Source organism: Chinchilla lanigera, unplaced genomic scaffold, assembly GCF_000276665.1.
Source record: "Chinchilla lanigera isolate Chin_1 unplaced genomic scaffold, ChiLan1.0 scaffold00001, whole genome shotgun sequence".
NCBI lineage: Eukaryota > Metazoa > Chordata > Mammalia > Rodentia > Chinchillidae > Chinchilla > Chinchilla lanigera.
In genome coordinates this window covers 20,189,126-20,208,068 of record NW_004955402.1, presented here as the reverse complement: position 1 = coordinate 20,208,068, position 18,943 = coordinate 20,189,126, and the positions used below count along the sequence as shown (strand labels likewise).

At 34.8% G+C, this 18,943-nt stretch overlaps 1 protein-coding gene across 5 annotated transcripts in view; it reads left to right on the top strand.

Annotated features, from left to right (window-relative positions):
* Positions 1–18,943, top strand: part of Ccdc178 (coiled-coil domain containing 178) — a 352,256-nt gene that overhangs the window by 221,021 nt on the left and 112,292 nt on the right. For all 5 annotated transcript variants that reach the window (XM_005372759.2, XM_013507772.1, XM_013507853.1 and 2 more), the window contains one exon: positions 13,531–13,680. In XM_005372759.2, the coding sequence (XP_005372816.1) occupies positions 13,531–13,680 (150 nt within the window). The remainder of the gene's footprint in view (positions 1–13,530; positions 13,681–18,943) is intronic.

The following is an 18,943-nucleotide window of genomic DNA, read 5'->3' as shown; positions in this document are numbered from 1 at the left end:
CACTTTTCTTGCTTTTGTGTCCTATGAAGTTTGCAGCCTGTTCCACTTTCAGTCTCTACCTCTCTTCATATCTGTCAATGTTAAAATTATAAAGTAATTTTTGCATATCTCTGTGTACATAAATGTGTTCATCTGCTTCCCATCGTTGTGGCAAAATACTAGAGAAAATCAATTTAAAGAAGGAAAGATTTATTTTGTTTTGTGGTTTCAGTCCATGGTCACTTAGACCCATTGCTTTGGGGAGGACAACATGGCAAAGAATGTATGGTGGAGCCAACCTGGTCACCTCCTGGTGACAAAACACATACAGAGAGAGAAAGAGAGAGAGAGAGAGAGAAGGAGATAGAGAGAGGGGGTTGGGGCCAGGAACAACATATACCCTTTACGGGCAAGCTCCCAGTGATCTACCTTCTCTGATGATGAGAGTCCACCTCCTGGTTTCCACCGCGTCTCAATAGCACAACCAGGGGTGGATCAAGCTTTTCACACTCAAGCCTTCAAGGAGCATTCCAAATCTGTACTAGTACAATAGAAATATAATTGTATCTGTTATATCTTTAACAGGATTTACTTACATAAACTCACTACTTCCATGTCCTCATACTTCTCTTCTAGGCTGAAATGTCATATGGATACATAAGAATAAAATACCTCCAACTTTCTTGAGCAAACCATAGATGTTTGGTCTCATATGTTTTTTATCACTACTATCCAAATTGGTATCTGGTCAACAAGAGGACAGCGATACAATGAACTACAAAATCTACATCTCACCCTCTCCATCCATGGTATTAGATTTTCATGAAGTTTCATATTTTATGGGGAGCAAAGAGTAGGTCATTCAATATTTATTATTTTTAAGTCTTTGACACACTCATTTCCACACCATACTATAAGAAGAAAAAGTGACAAGAATAGATGGGAGAGGTAACAATAAAAAAAGAACCCAGTGTCTTCAGGAGGGAAGTATGATATCGAGAGAACGTAGACCTTTGAATATCCAATATTGACAATGATGTGGGAGCAAAAGTTAGAAAAGAGGAAATAGAAGTGAAGAAGGATAAAGAGGAGAGGAGAAAAAGAAGGCATAGAAAGAAGTAACCATGAATTTGGTAGCTAGTTACACGGACAGATTTCTTTATGCCTTTATTTGCTCTGGCCATGGTTAACTGATAGAATAAGCCCTATGGTTGTAATTCCTGTGGAACTTATTGTTGCATAGCTGTATTTCCAGAGTTGTTTGACAGTTTGTTTACTATATTTTAAAGTATTTTTTGTTAAGACCTTGAGATGATCAAGAAAGTACAGTTTCCTATCCACTTCATCATCTTAAGATAAAGCATTGCTACTGCTGACAGTAAAGATACATCTTCAAAGTTTTAGTTCTTACTTTCTCCACCATTAATTCTAAAGTCTTGTTTCTCTCTACTCATACACTGATACTTTTCTCTATGGGCTGAATGATGCAATACTTATCTTCTGTTTTCATCTTTTCCACTCAATGCTGCATTTTAAAGACCGTTCAACGTTCCTGTAATGCTTGTCTACTCTACTTCTAATCACTGAGTCTTTCATAGCAGATGAGCAGCGTATTTTACATAACCACAGTGCCAATGAATAAACACCTACACTTGGCTGCAAAATGGAACCTCAGCTTGGCAAAATGAAGTTCATTTTAGTCTCTCAAAACAGAAGTTGCAGAGTAGAAACATGAACAGAACTTAGCCTCCTACAGTGCAAGACCTAAATGAAGCTCAGTTAACTAAGGAAGGCATGGATGAGCTAGATACATTCGGGCACTGCTGCCGAGTCCCTGACCACTCTGATGACTTTCTACAAAGTTACTGAATCCATTTGCAGAGTATTTAAAAATTACAGAGACATCTCATTATTTTTATGAGGCATTTTTAGGTTACTATTTATTGGCCATCTCTCCTTAGTATCTGGGCCTCCAAGGGAAAATAAAATAAAATGATTCCCAGCATCCTTCCTTTATATATGGGCATAAGTGCAACACAAACAGAGCTTGAATGAGAGGTCTAAAGTAGACCTTTGTTGTGCATCATACTCATTAAGAGTCTAGATCAGGGCTAAGCCAACTTTTTCCATAGTAAATATTCTATGTTTTGCAATCTCCTCAGTCTCCTTTGCAGTTATGTATCTCTGCCACTGCATCACGAAAGAAGCAGTGCACCGCATGTAAATGAATGTGTGTGATGGCGCTCCAACAAAATTTCTTTGCAAAGGCAAGAAGTGATTTGGGATTGGCTGCAAAGCCATAGTTTGCTGATCCCTGGTCTATTAAAAAAGTGACATTTTTTACAGTTTGAGTTAATTTGGAGAGCAGACACATACTAAGATGAGTATCCAGAAAACGGCCTTAGATATTTTAAGTTCTATTTATTCTTGAGTTACACTGCAAGGTTTGGACAGTGCCCCAAGGTAAGCAGTAGTATTAGGTGCATAGAGATGCACAAGATCTATTCTTGCCCAGTAAGAGATATCTAATAGTGAGTAATGAAAGAGAAAAGGCATTCATTATAATTCAGTCCATAAGGATGTTTTATTACACTGAAAACTGTTCACAGGTACTTCTCATACTTAGTAGCTCTGTGCAAATAGACATCATGTTTTCTGATCTGTATTCCCAAAAATAAGGCAGAGAAGCACAGTTCACTTCAAAAGAGTTTTTTCCCACTGAGTATCCAGTTTGTTTTGAAAGACTGATGTAACTGTGTAGGGTATTCAGAAATAAAAGCATTCACATGCATCAGTGTAGAATTGTAAGAGTCTTGAGATTCACATCTGAAAACGGGAATTCAGGAATGTAGACCCACAAAGCATGTTAGCCTGAATCAGACTGGCCCCTAACCTCGACGCTGTGATTTTCATGCACCATCCTGGACAAGAAATTGATGTCATTTGCTTCCATTTCTGATTGTCAACATAGGACTCTTTACACATTGCTATTTACAAAGAACTTGCACCAAACATCTGTTAATGCTAACTATAGGAATAAAAATGATCATGATTATGAAGAGTGTTTTTAATTTTCTTCTTCATGTACCTGTTTGTTACTCTGGATATGATAAAATCAGCATGTATTATTTTGTGACTGTTATTTTGCATATAACAGAATCAGTGTTTATTAGTTTATAACATGGTTTTAAAAATATTTAAATTTTGGTTTAATATGAATCAAATGGAATATAACTTTCTTTTAAAATTAAGCATTTCTTGTAAGCATATGGTGAGGTCAGGTTAACTGAGCACATCAATGATACGTTTCAAAATATCACATATTTTAGTTTTTCAAGAGTATTCTCAGTTATGCCATACTATACATCCTAGAAGCTCTTAGGTCACTTTTTCTGTCATTTGCAGTGAACTCTCAGGGTACTTTTTCTACAGTTTCTACATTTATGTAGTACATTGCTACTTTATGATAAAGTTACTTGATACTTCCTTAACTCTTTTTGCTGATGACCTTTTAAAGCTGTATAATTAGAATAAGTTGTGGTTATTGTATTGCAATCTGTATCCCATGGGCCAACAAGGCAGCACATTAATTCTCTGCATCACCCACTCGATGTGCTGGGCCATCAGCACAAAGATATTATTCTTTGTAATTACATAAAGAAAGGGTCTATTTAGTGTTAACTGACCTTTCTGTGACTGATCAGCCTTTTCCACCAGTGAAGTAGAAATGTATATCATTAAAACGCAAGTAAATAGGAAACCTTTCTAAATCTCAAACTATTCAAATCAGGAGCTGCCCAAGAAGAGGAAGTCATGGCTGAGCTTGTTACATGATATCATAAAGAGAGCAGCATATTTAAAATATATTTTAAAGTACTGATAAATTAAAATGTAACTAAATAAGGGTGATGCATACAAATATTCAGCAAGGAATTAATATAGACATATGTCTCTGTTTAAGATTTTTAAATATTATTAGAGGCAAACATTATTAAACCTTAGCATATAATCCAAATTAAATTTTTTAAGTTTATTTAATGAGTAAAAATAAATGTAGGAAATCATTGCTGTGATTATTAGATACCAAATGCATACTGTATTTCAGGGCTTATTCTAAGGGTTAATATACTATCTGTAATGTACCCATTTAAATCATGTACTTTAACTTGGAAAAACTCATTGAGAATATAGGTTAGGTAACACTAATTTTCACTCTGTCATTACATAATTTGTTTCTGTAATGAGCTATACTAACTACTTTGAGGTGACATATAATTATAAAGGAAAACTGGACCAAATAGTAATTATTGTAACTTAATAGCTAATATACTTGTGTACTTGTGTAGGGCCTTCCTAAAGCCATTCCATAATTGTGTGAAGAATATTATAGTCAACCTGGAGGTAAATGTTCTATTTTTTAACCTACACTCACATTAATCCAGTGTTTCTTAAATATTTAACCAGCACCTGTATTTCTGAAACAAGTTTTCTCTGCAGGGACTATGCACAAATCTCTGTATATGAAATATCCTCAGAAACCTATTCAAAACTTGACTTTCTGAAACTCTGCAGACCACTGTCATGGGTACTCTGTCTTCAGAAAGTACTCTCATTATTTGGCTGTATCCTTTGTCTTCCTTCATGTATAATATATTCTCCTGTAGCTAGCTTTGTCAATGCCTTGATTTCTTTTTCTGACTACAAGTTCCTTCTGCCCTAAAACTGTGTACTTTTACATGTGTTATCCTTAATCTATGATCAAATCTGAAAAAGGAAAAAAGACAAAAAATAATAAGGAAGAAGCTGGGTTAATACAAGTATTTATAAATTCTCGAATCTCTTCTGAGTTTTAAGAGGCAATGCTATAATGTCTACTAGTAAATTTGGGGAATAAATCAAAGAAGTAGCTAAATCTGTAACTCAGTCACAGAATTAAGTGTAGGAGCTCTGTGTATATTTGTATACATATATGAGTACTGGAACAGGGTAAATAAAATACTCCTTTGGACTCTACGAGGGATAGGTTTGCCTGGTCATATGACATGGGACAGACTTTCATAAAGAAACGTAGTAAAGGTCATATTTGGCTTCCACAGTGTCCCCCAGAATGCCATGTGTGTGCTCCTTGCCCAATAACAATTTTTGAATACATAAGCAAGTTGAGAGAATGTTTGTCAAACATGATAGTATGCAGGGTTTCATGCATGTAACAACCTTGGTGCAGAGGACTGATTTGTTCACTTACAAATCAAGAATGTTCTTTTAAGACTAATTATCGGAGAACTCAAGTTGGACAAGAGACTGGTTTCCATGGCAGCACAGACAAGGAAGTGGGTCCTGGGAGAGTTAAAACAGTTAGGTGTTCCTCTGAGGCTTCAGGGTATCGACACATATCATTCTTACAGACTTGCTCCTCTGGAACACTGGAGAGAACTCTGGCTTTCTGTAGTAATTGGCATATAGATTCTAAGGGAACCAAAATGCAATAATGCCTGTATGTATCCAGTAGGTAATACAGTGAATAAAGTATATGTTGTCTCCGTGTCTGCTGTATTGTTAGTGAATTGATATGTATTTTGTACATTTCGTGTTCCTTTTGCCAATGTCTGTGAGTGGAGGGGGCTGCTTTCTTGAAAGACAGTATTCACAAAGAGGCCCCTTCTCTCTTTTATCTAAACTATATCCCTTTTATAGTCTACGAATCAGTATTAGTACCAAGACTTGCTTTAATGACATTAAAACATCACTGATCACCACACCACCAATCTAATGCTTCGGCTGGCAGAGACGTGTGAAAGGTGTATATGACAACAAGGGATTCGGTGATATGGGATCGATAGTGTGATGCATGAGCCGGTGTACAGGATCACACACCCTACTGAGAAACTGATGCTGGGAAGTGGGTCTTAGCTACAGCACATTGCATCAGTAGGATACTAAATGTGTGAGTATCTTGGATTGTTTATACTATTAGTAATATTTTATCATTGAGGAAGCCAAGCATATAATATGATCTATAACAGTCAAATTCACTAGTCAGGCAACAATCAACAGGTAGTCAGACAAGAATCTTTTAATCCTAAAGGGGCCAAGGAAATATTTCTCTTGACTCTGAGTTCCCCCAGATTTGCTCAGTGTGTGCTGCCTATGTGGCAGAGAAGCTTTGATCCCTGCCAAATAAAATGACTGTTCCTAATAGGTGAGTCATGTGTCATTTCTTCTGTGAAGGCTTTCCCATGTTACCTTGAAGAACTTGTTCACACTTCTGCTTTTTCCCACTCTAGCCCATAATCCCTGGTGCACAAGATAATAGTTTACCTTTTTAATCCCTGGGCTTGCCACAGGGTTGGACCCATACATGGTTCAAGGAATAAACAATGAATGATAATCTAGAGGGGAGGATGCTTTGGAGTAAAATTGATCAATAAATAGCAGCAATATAATTTTTGTTTTCTGGCAGTTCAAGCAGGAAGTCAACCCCAGGGACTAAAGTCTGTTGTGCAGTCTATGCCACAGACATGGAGTAGCAGCAAAAAGAACCCCAGTGAGATGCAGAAGAGCAAAGAGCCCTCTGCAGGACACTATTATTAGCCAAGAATCAGAACATGATTGTCACATCATCGGAAAAGATCAGTAGAAATAGCAGCAGATTATTACATCAGACAGGAAAGTTAACATCAGAACCAAGTCAGAAGATGACAACTCTTACAAAATGTAATTGAAGGGCTGGGGATTTAGCTCAGCAGCAAAGCGCCTGCCTGGCAAGCACAAGGTCATGAGTTTGATTCCTGGTACTGGAAGAAAACCAAAAAAAATGTAATTGAAAGGACCTGGCCCCTCTACCTGGCCAACGGGATCTGAATGCCAATGATAAGAGGGACTCAGAGCACAGATGACATATTTCTCTATTTAATCACGGACACCATGATGATTTATTAGTAGTAAAGTAAGATGGGAGATGGCTGATGATTTATTAGTAGTAAAGTAAGATGGGAGATGGCTGCGTGGATTTTCTACATGAATATATAGTCAAATATCTTAATCATAAAACTTCTCTAGGATGTGTAAATGAAGACTTTTTTCTTATATCTCCTTCGACACTAGAAGGTTAAAAAACAGTTTCAGTGGATTTAGGCTGTCCCCAAGATAAGTGTCCCAGATAGACTTTGACTGGCCTCTGTGGTAGCATTACTCTGCTGCGTTCCACCATTGCCTCAGTTTGGGTCTATGAACTTGATCTTGCCAGCAAGTACAGCAGGGTTAGTAAATTCATGGACTATGGCATCAGGTAGATCAAAAGACAAAAGAGACAGATTACATTATGATCAATGTGTCCATATTGACTTACAGTGAAGAGGACTTTCCAGGGGTCCAAGTTCTAATTTCTCCTGGCTGTCCACTTTTCTATGTCAACAAGTTAGGTGTTAGCAAGATTATTATGAGAGATTCTTGCTGGAAATGGACTAAGAATAATGGAACACAGTTATGTGATTTAATTGGTGTCATTAGACTTTTATAAACATAGCACTTTGTACTGTTAAGGATGCTGCCATGTTAATAAAAGAATTATTATATAGCTAGGAGTGTGGGAGCTGGTGCTGTTCTTCCTTGGATGCAAAATTCCAATCCTGCACTTAATAGCTGTGCAAATTTCACATGATGCTCGTGTTACAGTTATTAGGGTTAGTAAATACATCAAAATTTCATCGTGTGAAATAGCTATTTGTGATACTCATGATGCTAAGTGTCAGAAATTTGACAGGACACAGTAGGGATGGATTATCTCTATTGCACATCTTCTGGGTCATAAGTGGACAACTTGGAGAGTAGGTCTGGATTCATCTTCAGGTAATTCATTTTCTCTCAACTGGAATTTTGGCTGACACCTGTGCTGGAGTAGCGCTGTTTACTGGATTAGCTACGTATGGCCTTTTCAGTTGGCCTGGATTTTTTACAGTATGGTGACTTGTTCCAGGGGTAAATGTCACCCTAAAGGGGGCCAGGTGAAAGTTTATATTTTCAATCAACCACCCTGGAAGTCACAGCATCATTTCTACCACAGTCAGCTGGAGAAGCCACAAGGGCACCAATGTTTCAGTGAGGGAGAAGCAGACTCCACCTCCTCCAAATATTTTGGACCAAACGTGTTTCTGTGACCTTTTCTAAAAAATATAGTTTGTTTCATCTGATTTCTCATTGCCTTGTCTTCTTAGCTGTAAAATGAGGATAGTAACATAATATGTTATAAAATTGCTATGAAGAGGAATTCAATAAATATTGCCTTTCTGATTTCTGGAATGGTAAGCGTGCCCTAATGTCAGCTGCTACCCTTGTTCTAATTCTTATTACTTTCGTATTATCTTTTTGTATCATATTTCCAGTTAGGACAAGGATTTAGTGTCTTTCTTGTTAAGGTGACTCCATCAGTCTCGCTTCTTATCTATTATGAGTGGAATCCATGAGTTAACATTCCAGTTCAGTCTTATTTCTAAATTGCTGGCTCTATATCACAAGATAAAACATAAAATATGCTTTACATTTTTGCCTGAAAATAACTCAATTCTCTGACTGGCATTCTCTATTCTCCACTTACCCACTAGGAAAGGAAAGAGGAAATAGTGAGAAAAATAATGTGAAAATGGAAAAAATAGAGGAGAGATTCAAGGTAAAATCTATAGTTTAAAGAATAAAAAGGTTCACATGAAAAAAAAGTAGAGAACTACCACCTGGGTAATTTAGATTCTCAATCTGCATTCTTTTTTTCCAGCATTTTTGCTAAGAAAGGAGGAAGCTAACTCTTTTTGAAGAAAAAAAAATAACAACAATGAAGACAAAAACAAAATAACACAAAAACAATGAAAATGATACAGGATTTGAAAACAAAATGATAGGAGTTAACAATGGTTGTTATATTACCTATTGTTATCTTCAGCAAATTTGCTCAGATTACCAGATGTAGGAATGTAATATTGATCAAAAAATTAAAGACAATATAAAGTAATGAAAAATTAGAAATGGTACAGAACTTCGCTAAACAAGATGGTAGGAATTCAATGATTGTTATATTGCATATTGTTGTGTCCAAATTAGTTGTTCAGATTATCAGACATAATCATGCAAAATTGGTCAAGAAAAAAAATTTAAGCCTTAACTGTTCCTTTCAATAAATCAATAGATATCAGCAACACAATTATCCCAGCTATTCTTGTATATACATATACAAAAAAAAGAAAGAAGAGAATATATATATATATATACACACACACACATACACATATGTATATATATGTACACACAATGTAGCTAAGCTAATTGTATTACTGATTTCTATTAGTTTATTGAAAGGAACAGTTAATGTGTTGTTTGCTCAATCTTACATGCCTCTATCTGGTTGTCTGTGTAACCACTTTGAAGATAGCAGTTGCCATTGTTAATTGCCTATCACCTTGTTCTTAAATTCTGTATCATTTTTATTGTTTTTATGTAGTTTTGTTTATGTCTTTCATTTTCTTCTCTTTAAAATAAAAAAGTAAGCTAACTTTAACAGTGTTTCCTCAGTAGTTTCAGAGTCACAGGCTGAATAGGTAATCCACCCAAAAAAATTCTTGTGTAGTTTCAAATGCTTCATATAGCTTGTAAAAATCAATGATGTACTGTAGAGAAAGAATTCTTCCTAAGCCTAAATAATGTGGTATGACCTTAGAATAATTTTTCTGCATGTTCTTGGGGTGTGAATTCTCTGTACATACTTAAGATTTTCACTGCTTAAGTAATGAAGTATTAATTAGTATAAATGATGTCAGTTAAGTAGATGTTGGCAAATTAAATGATTTGCACATAAATTAAATGATTTACCTGCATTTAACAGGTAAAATGCATTTCCTAACTGGTAATGTGTTATTCATTAATTCATTCTTTTGCTGAAAACCTGTGCTCTGACCTACACCAGCTGTGCTCTCTTCAAAATACCCTAGGGATGATCTTAGCATTTACGGAAATTTACAAATTAGCTTTTGTTCCATCATTTATAAACATCGTTTTTATTTCCTAATAACATGTTGGAAAAACTGTCATAACTCAATTGACAATTTGAGACAAAAGAAAGCAAATATCATCTAGACATCTTCTTTACTAAATTCTAAATGGAAAACTATTAATAATCACTACCTCTCTTCTCTTTACCAAGATATATTCCCAATGTTTTATCATTTCAATCATCATTAATAATAAAAGTTGAAGAAATAGCAAAAGATCTAGCTTTAAGAAAGTTCCCTAGATCTGTGGGGTATACTAATGATATTTTAATTGGAATTGCATTGAATCTGTACAACAATTTTGGAAGTATAGCCATTTGCACAATGTTGGTTCTTCCTTTCCATGAGCAAGGAATATCTTTCCATTTCTGAAACCCTCTTCTATCTCTTTTTTCAGAGCACTGCAATTTTCGATCTATAAATCATTTACTTCCTTTGTTAGATTGATTCCTAAGTAATTCATTTTTTAGATGCTATTATGAAAGAGGTGGATTCCCTAATTTCTCTCTGTGTGTGTTTGTTGTTTGTGTACAGGGATGCTATTGATTTTTGATATTGACTTTGTATCCAGCTATGCTACTGAATTTGGTTATTAAATCTATAAACCTTTTGCTGGAGGTTTTGGGGTCCTCTATGTAGAGTACCATGTAATCTGTGAATAATGATAATTTCACTTCTTCCTTTCCTATCCTTATTCCTTTTATTTCTCTTGTCTAATTGCTGTGGCTATTATTTCCAGAACAATATTGAATAGGAGTGTTATTTTGTTATTGCTTTTTCATTTTCTTTGAACCAAAAATAAAGTAAAATAAAAAGTCAAAAACATTTCTATACAATTTAGAAATTTGGTTTAATTTAACAAACTTGGAAAACAATAGTACAAAAGATGTAGAACTCTACATTCTAAACTATGAATTTTTGTGTTTTTACCAAAATATTTTTAGTAAGATTACAAACTCAGATATAGCATCATATCTCAGGGTTTTATAGAAAACATTTACTAAAAATATTTAATAAAAAATTTAATAAATGAATGAGTGAAATAATGAATAAATAATATTGTAAGTCAACACAAGAAGTATGTATTTCAACATATAGCAATTGCAATCAAATTTTTCATTAATACATTTAAATCAAAAGGCACACTTTTCAAATTCACATCTAGGTAAGACTTTAGCTTGAAAGATTTTACTAAGATTCAACTAGATTTAAATTTAAAAGCTTGAAATCATCTTACCTCTCTTATTAGTCTATTATTACCCCTAAGTTATATCCCTAAATTCCACTTTTGTGCCCATTTTAAATACCCTTCTATTGCTATCTTTTATGAGCTGTTTAACTTTCAGTAGCGGTAGTATCATTTCCTCCAGATATATTTCCACCAATAATGATCATTCCTCCTTTATTTAATTTGCATATTATTATACTATTGGTTAAAATTAAACGAGTCAGAGTTGTGAGGTGGAACCTCGGAAAGAAGTGAAAAACCACTTTAAGTATCAGCAGAATAGTAGCATTAAAATTTTAAATCTTAAACTTCATTGCACAGCATAAGGTCACTGACTTACAGGAATAGGTAGTGCATTGGTAGATCATCTATACATTCATTACTAGGGAAAGATATTATAAAATATTATGACAATGTTTTGAGGATTCATTGGCATAATTACACAATTCGATTTCTTGATACCTACTCCAATTACAGCACATAAAGTAGTAAGAACTGGTGTCATCCAGAAATTAAAATATATGTACTTGGAAATAGAACTATACATTGCACAGTGGACAAGGCGTAAATTAAATATTTTCACCATTAAATTCCATGAAATAGATTTAACAAAAATCTCACAATTTTTGTAGCACTCTTCTTAAATACTTGTAGTAACCATTTAGGGCTTGAAGGAAATGTAACTGAAAAACAGGATATGAGTTGTGCTTATGTTAAATCAAACAAACCAACAAAAAGCTCCAAGTAGTTCCTACTCCTAGCTCCAGTAGAACATCTATCCTGGTTCCAATGAGCTACTTGAGAAGATCTTACTATTAGTGTTAAGATAGCAAAAGTTATAATCATCATCTTTAAAAGGGTAACTCCACCAAAGGAAAATATTCATCTCTTGTTAGTCTTCCTAATAAAAGATAAATTTATGTGATCTTTGACAAGTTTACTAGACAGACATACATTTCTAAAGTTTTTAATTATTGTGCCAGAATTAGGACAACAGCATGTAAAATGGCTCTCAATTCCTCAGTTGGCTTTTTGAAGAACATCTGTGATACATTATTAATCATTAGGGATCAATATGGATACCAGGCTTTTATGAGAAATATGTTTGCTGGCCTAAATGAATCTTCAAGTGTGTAAACACAGGAATATTTCTACAAGCAAGTTTCTGCTGAATTACATTTTCTCTATGAACATTCTCAGACCACATATATTTTTAGGCAACATACTAAAGGTTTGTTGGGATGGCAGTTTTCACAAAGAAACATTTTTAATTACCTCACAATAGTTATTTTTGCATCTAGCAATTTAATCATAATCTTCATTATGACTAATCAGAATTTATAGATTTTAAGAAACTTTTCACTACTGTAATATTGTCATGAATAAAGTTTTTAAGCATAAAGGATTCCCACAAGAAGAATGTGTACACCTTCTATTGAGGATTAACTGGTTGGAAATGAAAGATAAGTTAGCAAAATTAACAGATTTGAAAATATTTAAGGCTACTGATAAATTCCATAGCGTTGAAGTGAATAAAGAAGTTTTTCTATGCAAGAAATAAAAAAGGAATCACTAAACTAAATTTATGTACCTAACTTAAAATTATAAGCAGCCCCAACTTTACCCATGGATAACGATGTAAAATTGTTTTCTACAGGTATGTGTTTGATTTGATGTATATTTATTTAGTCACAGAGGAGTTTGTCACAAAGTTCCCAGCTGCTCACCAAAGCAGATTTGAGCTTTAGTATAGCAAAATTACATGAATATCAAATAATGGCTTAGGGTATTTTAAAATGTTAAATTCTCTAGTCTGTTTTCCATTCTTTCCTCCTGCTTGGAGTGTGCTCGGCAAATGTCAACACTCTAAACCTCTTAGGGACAAAAATCTAAGCAACAAACTGTCTCCCACCTGTTTGAACACAGGGGCTAGAAGAAAGAAGAGTGTGGGAAATGACCGATAAAGGACCACTGGAAAGCTGCATTAAGGCTCCCAGAATCGGTTCCTTCAAAGGTGTGACAGAGGGAGGTTCGGGAAAGGGGAAGCGGAAGATCTGTAGCAAAAGGCAGAAAAACTTATAAATCACATGTGTCAGTGTAAAAGAAAGAGAAAGAAAACTGCCTTGAGAAAGAAATTATCAAATCCAAGGAGGGTCCTGATGTTTGAGGAAATATTTTCTAGTTCTTTTTTTTACATTATATATTTGAATACTATCAGATAATTTAAAATATGAAAAATTCAAATGAATTTAAATATTTCAGTTATACATGTACGTATTTATTCTGTAGGAACTGCAAGACAACTCACTGGAAGAAAATCTACGTTTAGCTCAAGAGTATCAAAAGTTGCAGATGATTTTCTTAACAGAAAAGGATAATTTCTGCAAAATGTATGGCAAACAGCTATCACTTCATGCTGCAGTTAGTGATAAGAGACAGGTACTGGCTTTTCTAATTCTTTTTTAAACAGGGATTTGTTTAAGTTACATACTATAAAAAGTAGTCTATTTGGGGATCCTTAATGTGATAATGGCTCTCATGCAACAAATAATTGCATGTTTTCTTTCCTTGTTGTATATTTCTTTCAATTTTCTTTGATGTTGTTAGAGATCAAACCCAGGGCCTCACCTATGCTAAGTACATACCAGTGAGCTACATTCCAATTTTTTGAACTTTAACTTTGAGAAAACATTTGAGTAATGAATACTTCAGCTTCAAAATTGCCATTTTATATTAATTTGCTTTTAATTTCCCTGTCCAAAAATTTCCAATTTGTTATAGTTTCCAGACTTAAGATTTGAAATTTAAACTCTAGATGTAGGAGACTTCTCACAATACTCCCTTAAATTTTCCTTTTAATATATGTGTTCCAAATGCTAGGAGGTTAGTTTCTAATTTGAGAGGGTTATTTTCGTAAGATGAGGATTAATTAGAAACTTGGAATAATAAATGACTCGCTTTGGTTACTGGAAGTTTCTTGGAATTCCAAATATATTTTGTAAAATCTTTTGTGATGGTAAAAGTATAAAAGTAAAACGCAATAAACCATGAATGATAAGGAAAGAAAAAGCTGCAATTATAAAAGTGTTAAAATATAGCCACTTGCATATTCTTCAGACAATTAGTGACAAGATAAAATTTTCCTTCACATCTTTGCCCCCCAAATTTGAAATAAAAAAGAGGCATGATGATTTCCTTAATTGTTGATCTAGTCACAACACCCAGCATAGTGGAATTGGAGCTTTTGTGCTATTGTTGCTATCTATATTGCTGCACTGTATACATATACAGTTTAGATCCCACTTCTGTGCTTATATTTCATAATTTTGGAGTATGGGAAGGCAGTAGCCTGGGAGTCGAGTGCAATCTCTGTCGATCACAAGCTCAGCTGTACTGGGAAGTTATTTGCCCTTTACAAGCTCAGTTTTCTTATCATAAAACTAAGATTTGTCTCACAGGGTAATTAGTCAAGAATAAAAAAAAGGCACTCCTATTTAAAGTCACTTTGGAATAAAAGGAGGCTATGCCAGTGTAATTATTACATTCATTGCTATGCTGCTTATCAGCTCCTTATGTTTCTCACCCATCTTCTCAGATGCAAGTTAAAGCTTCCAAATATAGTATACTGAGAAAGAGGATTTATCTTTCTGTTATAAGTTTGTATTGAAATAATTTACGATGAAAGAGATTAAGAAATAAGTGGGCTTGGGAAAGAACCAAAAACACAACCATTTCCCCAAATCTTGCCATTTTTGCTGCAGAGGATTGAGGTAAAATGTGTTTCATGTCTATGGATCATTTTCTCATTCATTTTGTGCATTTGACATCATGACTGAAGTTAAGCTTGTTCTATGTGTGGCTGACAATTAAGAGAAAGAAAATAGTCAATTACCATACTGAACTTACTTTTCTAATCAAGGGGAAAGCAAAAAATAGTATGGACATGTGTTGTAGTTTATACTGAATCATTTAGGGTGAACCACAAATATGTTAGCTACTTGCATAGGTAGTGCAGAATTATGACTTTTTAGAAAAAAAAAAAAAAAAAAAAAACACCGGTTTTAGGAAGAATTCATACAATCGGATTTCCATGGTAAGAACAAAATCATCTTGATCTCGTTTCTTGAATTAAAGCAAAACAACGCAATGTGTAAGGGAGCGTGGCCCAGATATGAGCCGACCTACCATGCAGAATCCTGAGAAACTGGGTTTATGTTTGTGATCCCTCAAACGAATCACTTTAGCACACCTGTTTCAGGGAAACTTTCCAAGATTTATTTGTACTTCCAATCATTTTTCATCTCCATCCTTCAGCGATGGAGGTCATTAAGTGCAGGCTGCCCTTGTCAGTGTCATGTAGGATCAATTTGCTGCAATGGACAGAGAGGCCTTATTGATGCTGTTAAATCTGTCAGTGAGAAATCGTATGTCATTAGCGTCTAATGCACCGCTTACAGGATGGAATTTGGCCATCAAAAGGGAGAAAACCCTTTCATAGCTTAGTCCATTTCCCTGATACTGCAGCATTTGCCATGTACGTAGGTTTTAGTCCTCTGACCCCACCTGGACACACAAAGCACCATGCATTCTCTTACTCCCCAGTTGAAAGCCCCCATCCCACAATAAATTCTTAGGAATTTTGTATCTTTTTTCTCTTTTAAACTAATTTCGTTGTTTCTGAACCAAAACTTTTTTGCATGATACATAATTATTTTTTAATTACTGTACTTCTTAGGGAATATTATTATCTCTAAACAAATTACACATTTTTATACTTTGCAGGTTTAGACCCAGAGAATCAGAGAAAGCGTAGTGGAAAAGGAAAACAAATTAGAATAAGGTCTCTTTCCTTATGACAATTTTAAATATGAAAGATTCAAATGTTAGAATGTTATAGTATTATCAGTGATAATAATGCTATCTTTATTTGCATATGTTTATTTTTTATATTTTTTTACTTTTTAAAGAAGCCTATTAATAACATATGTAGTGCATAATGCTTACATTCCTTTCGGGAAGTTGACACAAGCACATGACATGTCATTGTACCCTTCCCATCCCCTTTCTCTTCTTTCCCTCCCCTTCCACCCATCCCTTGATGCCTTTGTGTTGTTTCCACACGTCTGTTTGCTTTTGTACACATATTTGCAGCACGTACTGTTTATATTCCTTGTCAAGGAAGTGGATCAAGAGATGGAAAGGGGGAAAGAGGGACAGGTTAAGGGGTAGAAAAAGGATTTGTGATTTCTTCTATACATGCATGTGTTTCTTGGCACTTTCTTATACTTTTTAAATTTACAGGGATTGGCATTTTCCCATTTTAAAAATTAGAAAGAGGCAAAAGCAATTATGCAAAATTTTTATTTACCCTGTTCATGGGTAATGATAGAATTGAATCCAATCTAAAACTTCTCAGATGTCAAAATTAAACATAACATTAGAAAGGAATTCAGGAAAAATAAATATTTGAAAAGCAGTTTTTATGTCTATGTAAATATAGACATTATTATCATTGTCATTAAAGGGTTTAAAATACATTTTTACACTTAAAAATATCCATGAGTATTTTTAAGAAATTACAATGTATTCCTTTCAAATACCACTTGCAGTTCTTCAACACACAGAGAAAGTAAGCTAAGCCAGCATGCAAGTGCTGATGTGGTCTGCTGGTAGAAAACAAGATTGTTTCCAAAATTGATTTTTTTTTTTGGTTTGGTTTTTTTTTTTTTTTTTGGTTTTTCTCTGGTACCGGGAACCGAACTCACAACCTTGCGCTTGCCAGGCAGGCACTTTTGCCGCTGAGCTAAATCCCCAGCCCCTCTCCCCAAGTTTTTAAAGCTTGAAAAAAACACATAAACTATACAAGAAGTATGTGGTGTCCAAATGAAACAGATTCTTTGACTATTTTTGTAGTTTTATTCACTGGAGCCACTGTTTCAATAAGTTCTCAGGAGAAAGGACTACCTACTTCATTAGATGAGCTCTAATTTCTATGGGGATTATATATAGGTTTTATAACTCTAAATTATAAAATTTATGAAGTAAAAATATCCTTAGAAACTCTGCCCTCCTGTTTAAAAAGTAACTGGACAGGTGAAGATTCTTGGAAGGCACAGAATGCCTCGGTGATTTATCACATATATAGTTAAAAGAAAAGCCAGTCTGACACAGTTGTTTTCCTAAGTTCAGTTCAAATATTTTCTCCAACAAACTATAGATGAGCATATGCTATAGTTCTTGGAGGTGTGAGTGGACCAATAGCTGAGATGAAGTAGGAGAAACACCCATGGATATGCTTCGATGGGAGCACCATCTTTAAATGAAGTAGGCATGCGAAGGAATCACAGGGGGACAGGAACTGTAGCACTGGTCTGCAGCAGAGTTTGCTGGAGGTCTCCTGGGATGCTTCTCATCTTCACAGAACTCAGGCACTATCCAGGCATTGATTCATTAAGTTATTCAAAATAAATTATTAATCACCTATCGTACTGAGAAAAATACAGTGGAGGGCACAGGGATGCTCCACCTCATCTCTGCTTCCACACTGAAGGCTGTGATCTCAAGTCCAGGAAATTCTTTGCTAGAAAATGGTGTGAAATGAGAGCTCTTCCTCATCCATGGAAGAATAGTAAATTTTGCTGGTTTAATCCACAATGCCTGATCTTTGGGGGTGAACTTTTACCTTAAATTCTCAAAAAATTATATCATCTATAGATTGCATTAGTTTTCTCCTTTCTTCCATCAATTTTCTGACAGTTTTCTCTTATATTTTGACTGGTTTGGTAAGGAGTCAGAGTCAATGCTAGCAATAAACAAAATTATTTTCCCAGAGAAATGTGAAAGCTGTTTTATTTCTCATTTTTAGAAGTATTTCCTATTGCTTGTTACCTTGCATATTAAAATTGTGCTTTGGGTAGTGATTTCTGTGTGCTTGTTCAGTACACATAGAAATTCATTCCTTTCCTAGGAAAATCATAAAAATTTTCAATAGTTTTGCCTAAAACTGCTATTTGAAGATCTCATTATTGTCTCTGCCTCTCTTTATTAAAATGCATGCATACACACACATCACACACACACACACACACACACACACACACACACATTCCTTTGGCCTCTGTTTCTTGGAACACACACATACCTCACGTACTCACATATACATTTATTCTAAAGCAGGTACCACACTTCATACCCTAAGAAACTTCCATTAAAGTCCTCTTGTACCCTTTCTCTGTGGAAGTCTCCTCAAAAGAACTCTCTAAAGAACTTCTGTGATTGTGACACAGGAGCAGAAGGATTGGTAGTCCATTGTTTTAGTGCAGTGACTCTCTTCCATTATCCAGATTTTTGAAGGAAACACTGCAAACGTGGAGTTTATTTCTGGCTAATACTTTCAGGAAGTAAACGTAGCTTAAATCAAGTCAGTTCCTTGATGCAATGCCAGTGCATAGTGAATTGCCAATTTGTGTATGTTTTATGCAACTTTGAAAGTATCTTCAAAATTTTGATGTTAGCAATACTTTAAAAGTGATTTATAGAGGATGATGATGATAGATCCCTGGTACATCAAACAAATTCAGGATAAAATATTCATATACAGTTTTTCATACATACATTTTGCATATATTTCATGTCTCCCGGGAGATATTGGATATCTAGCAATATCGAAGGCATTGCTATGGTTGCTCTTAGCAACTAGTAA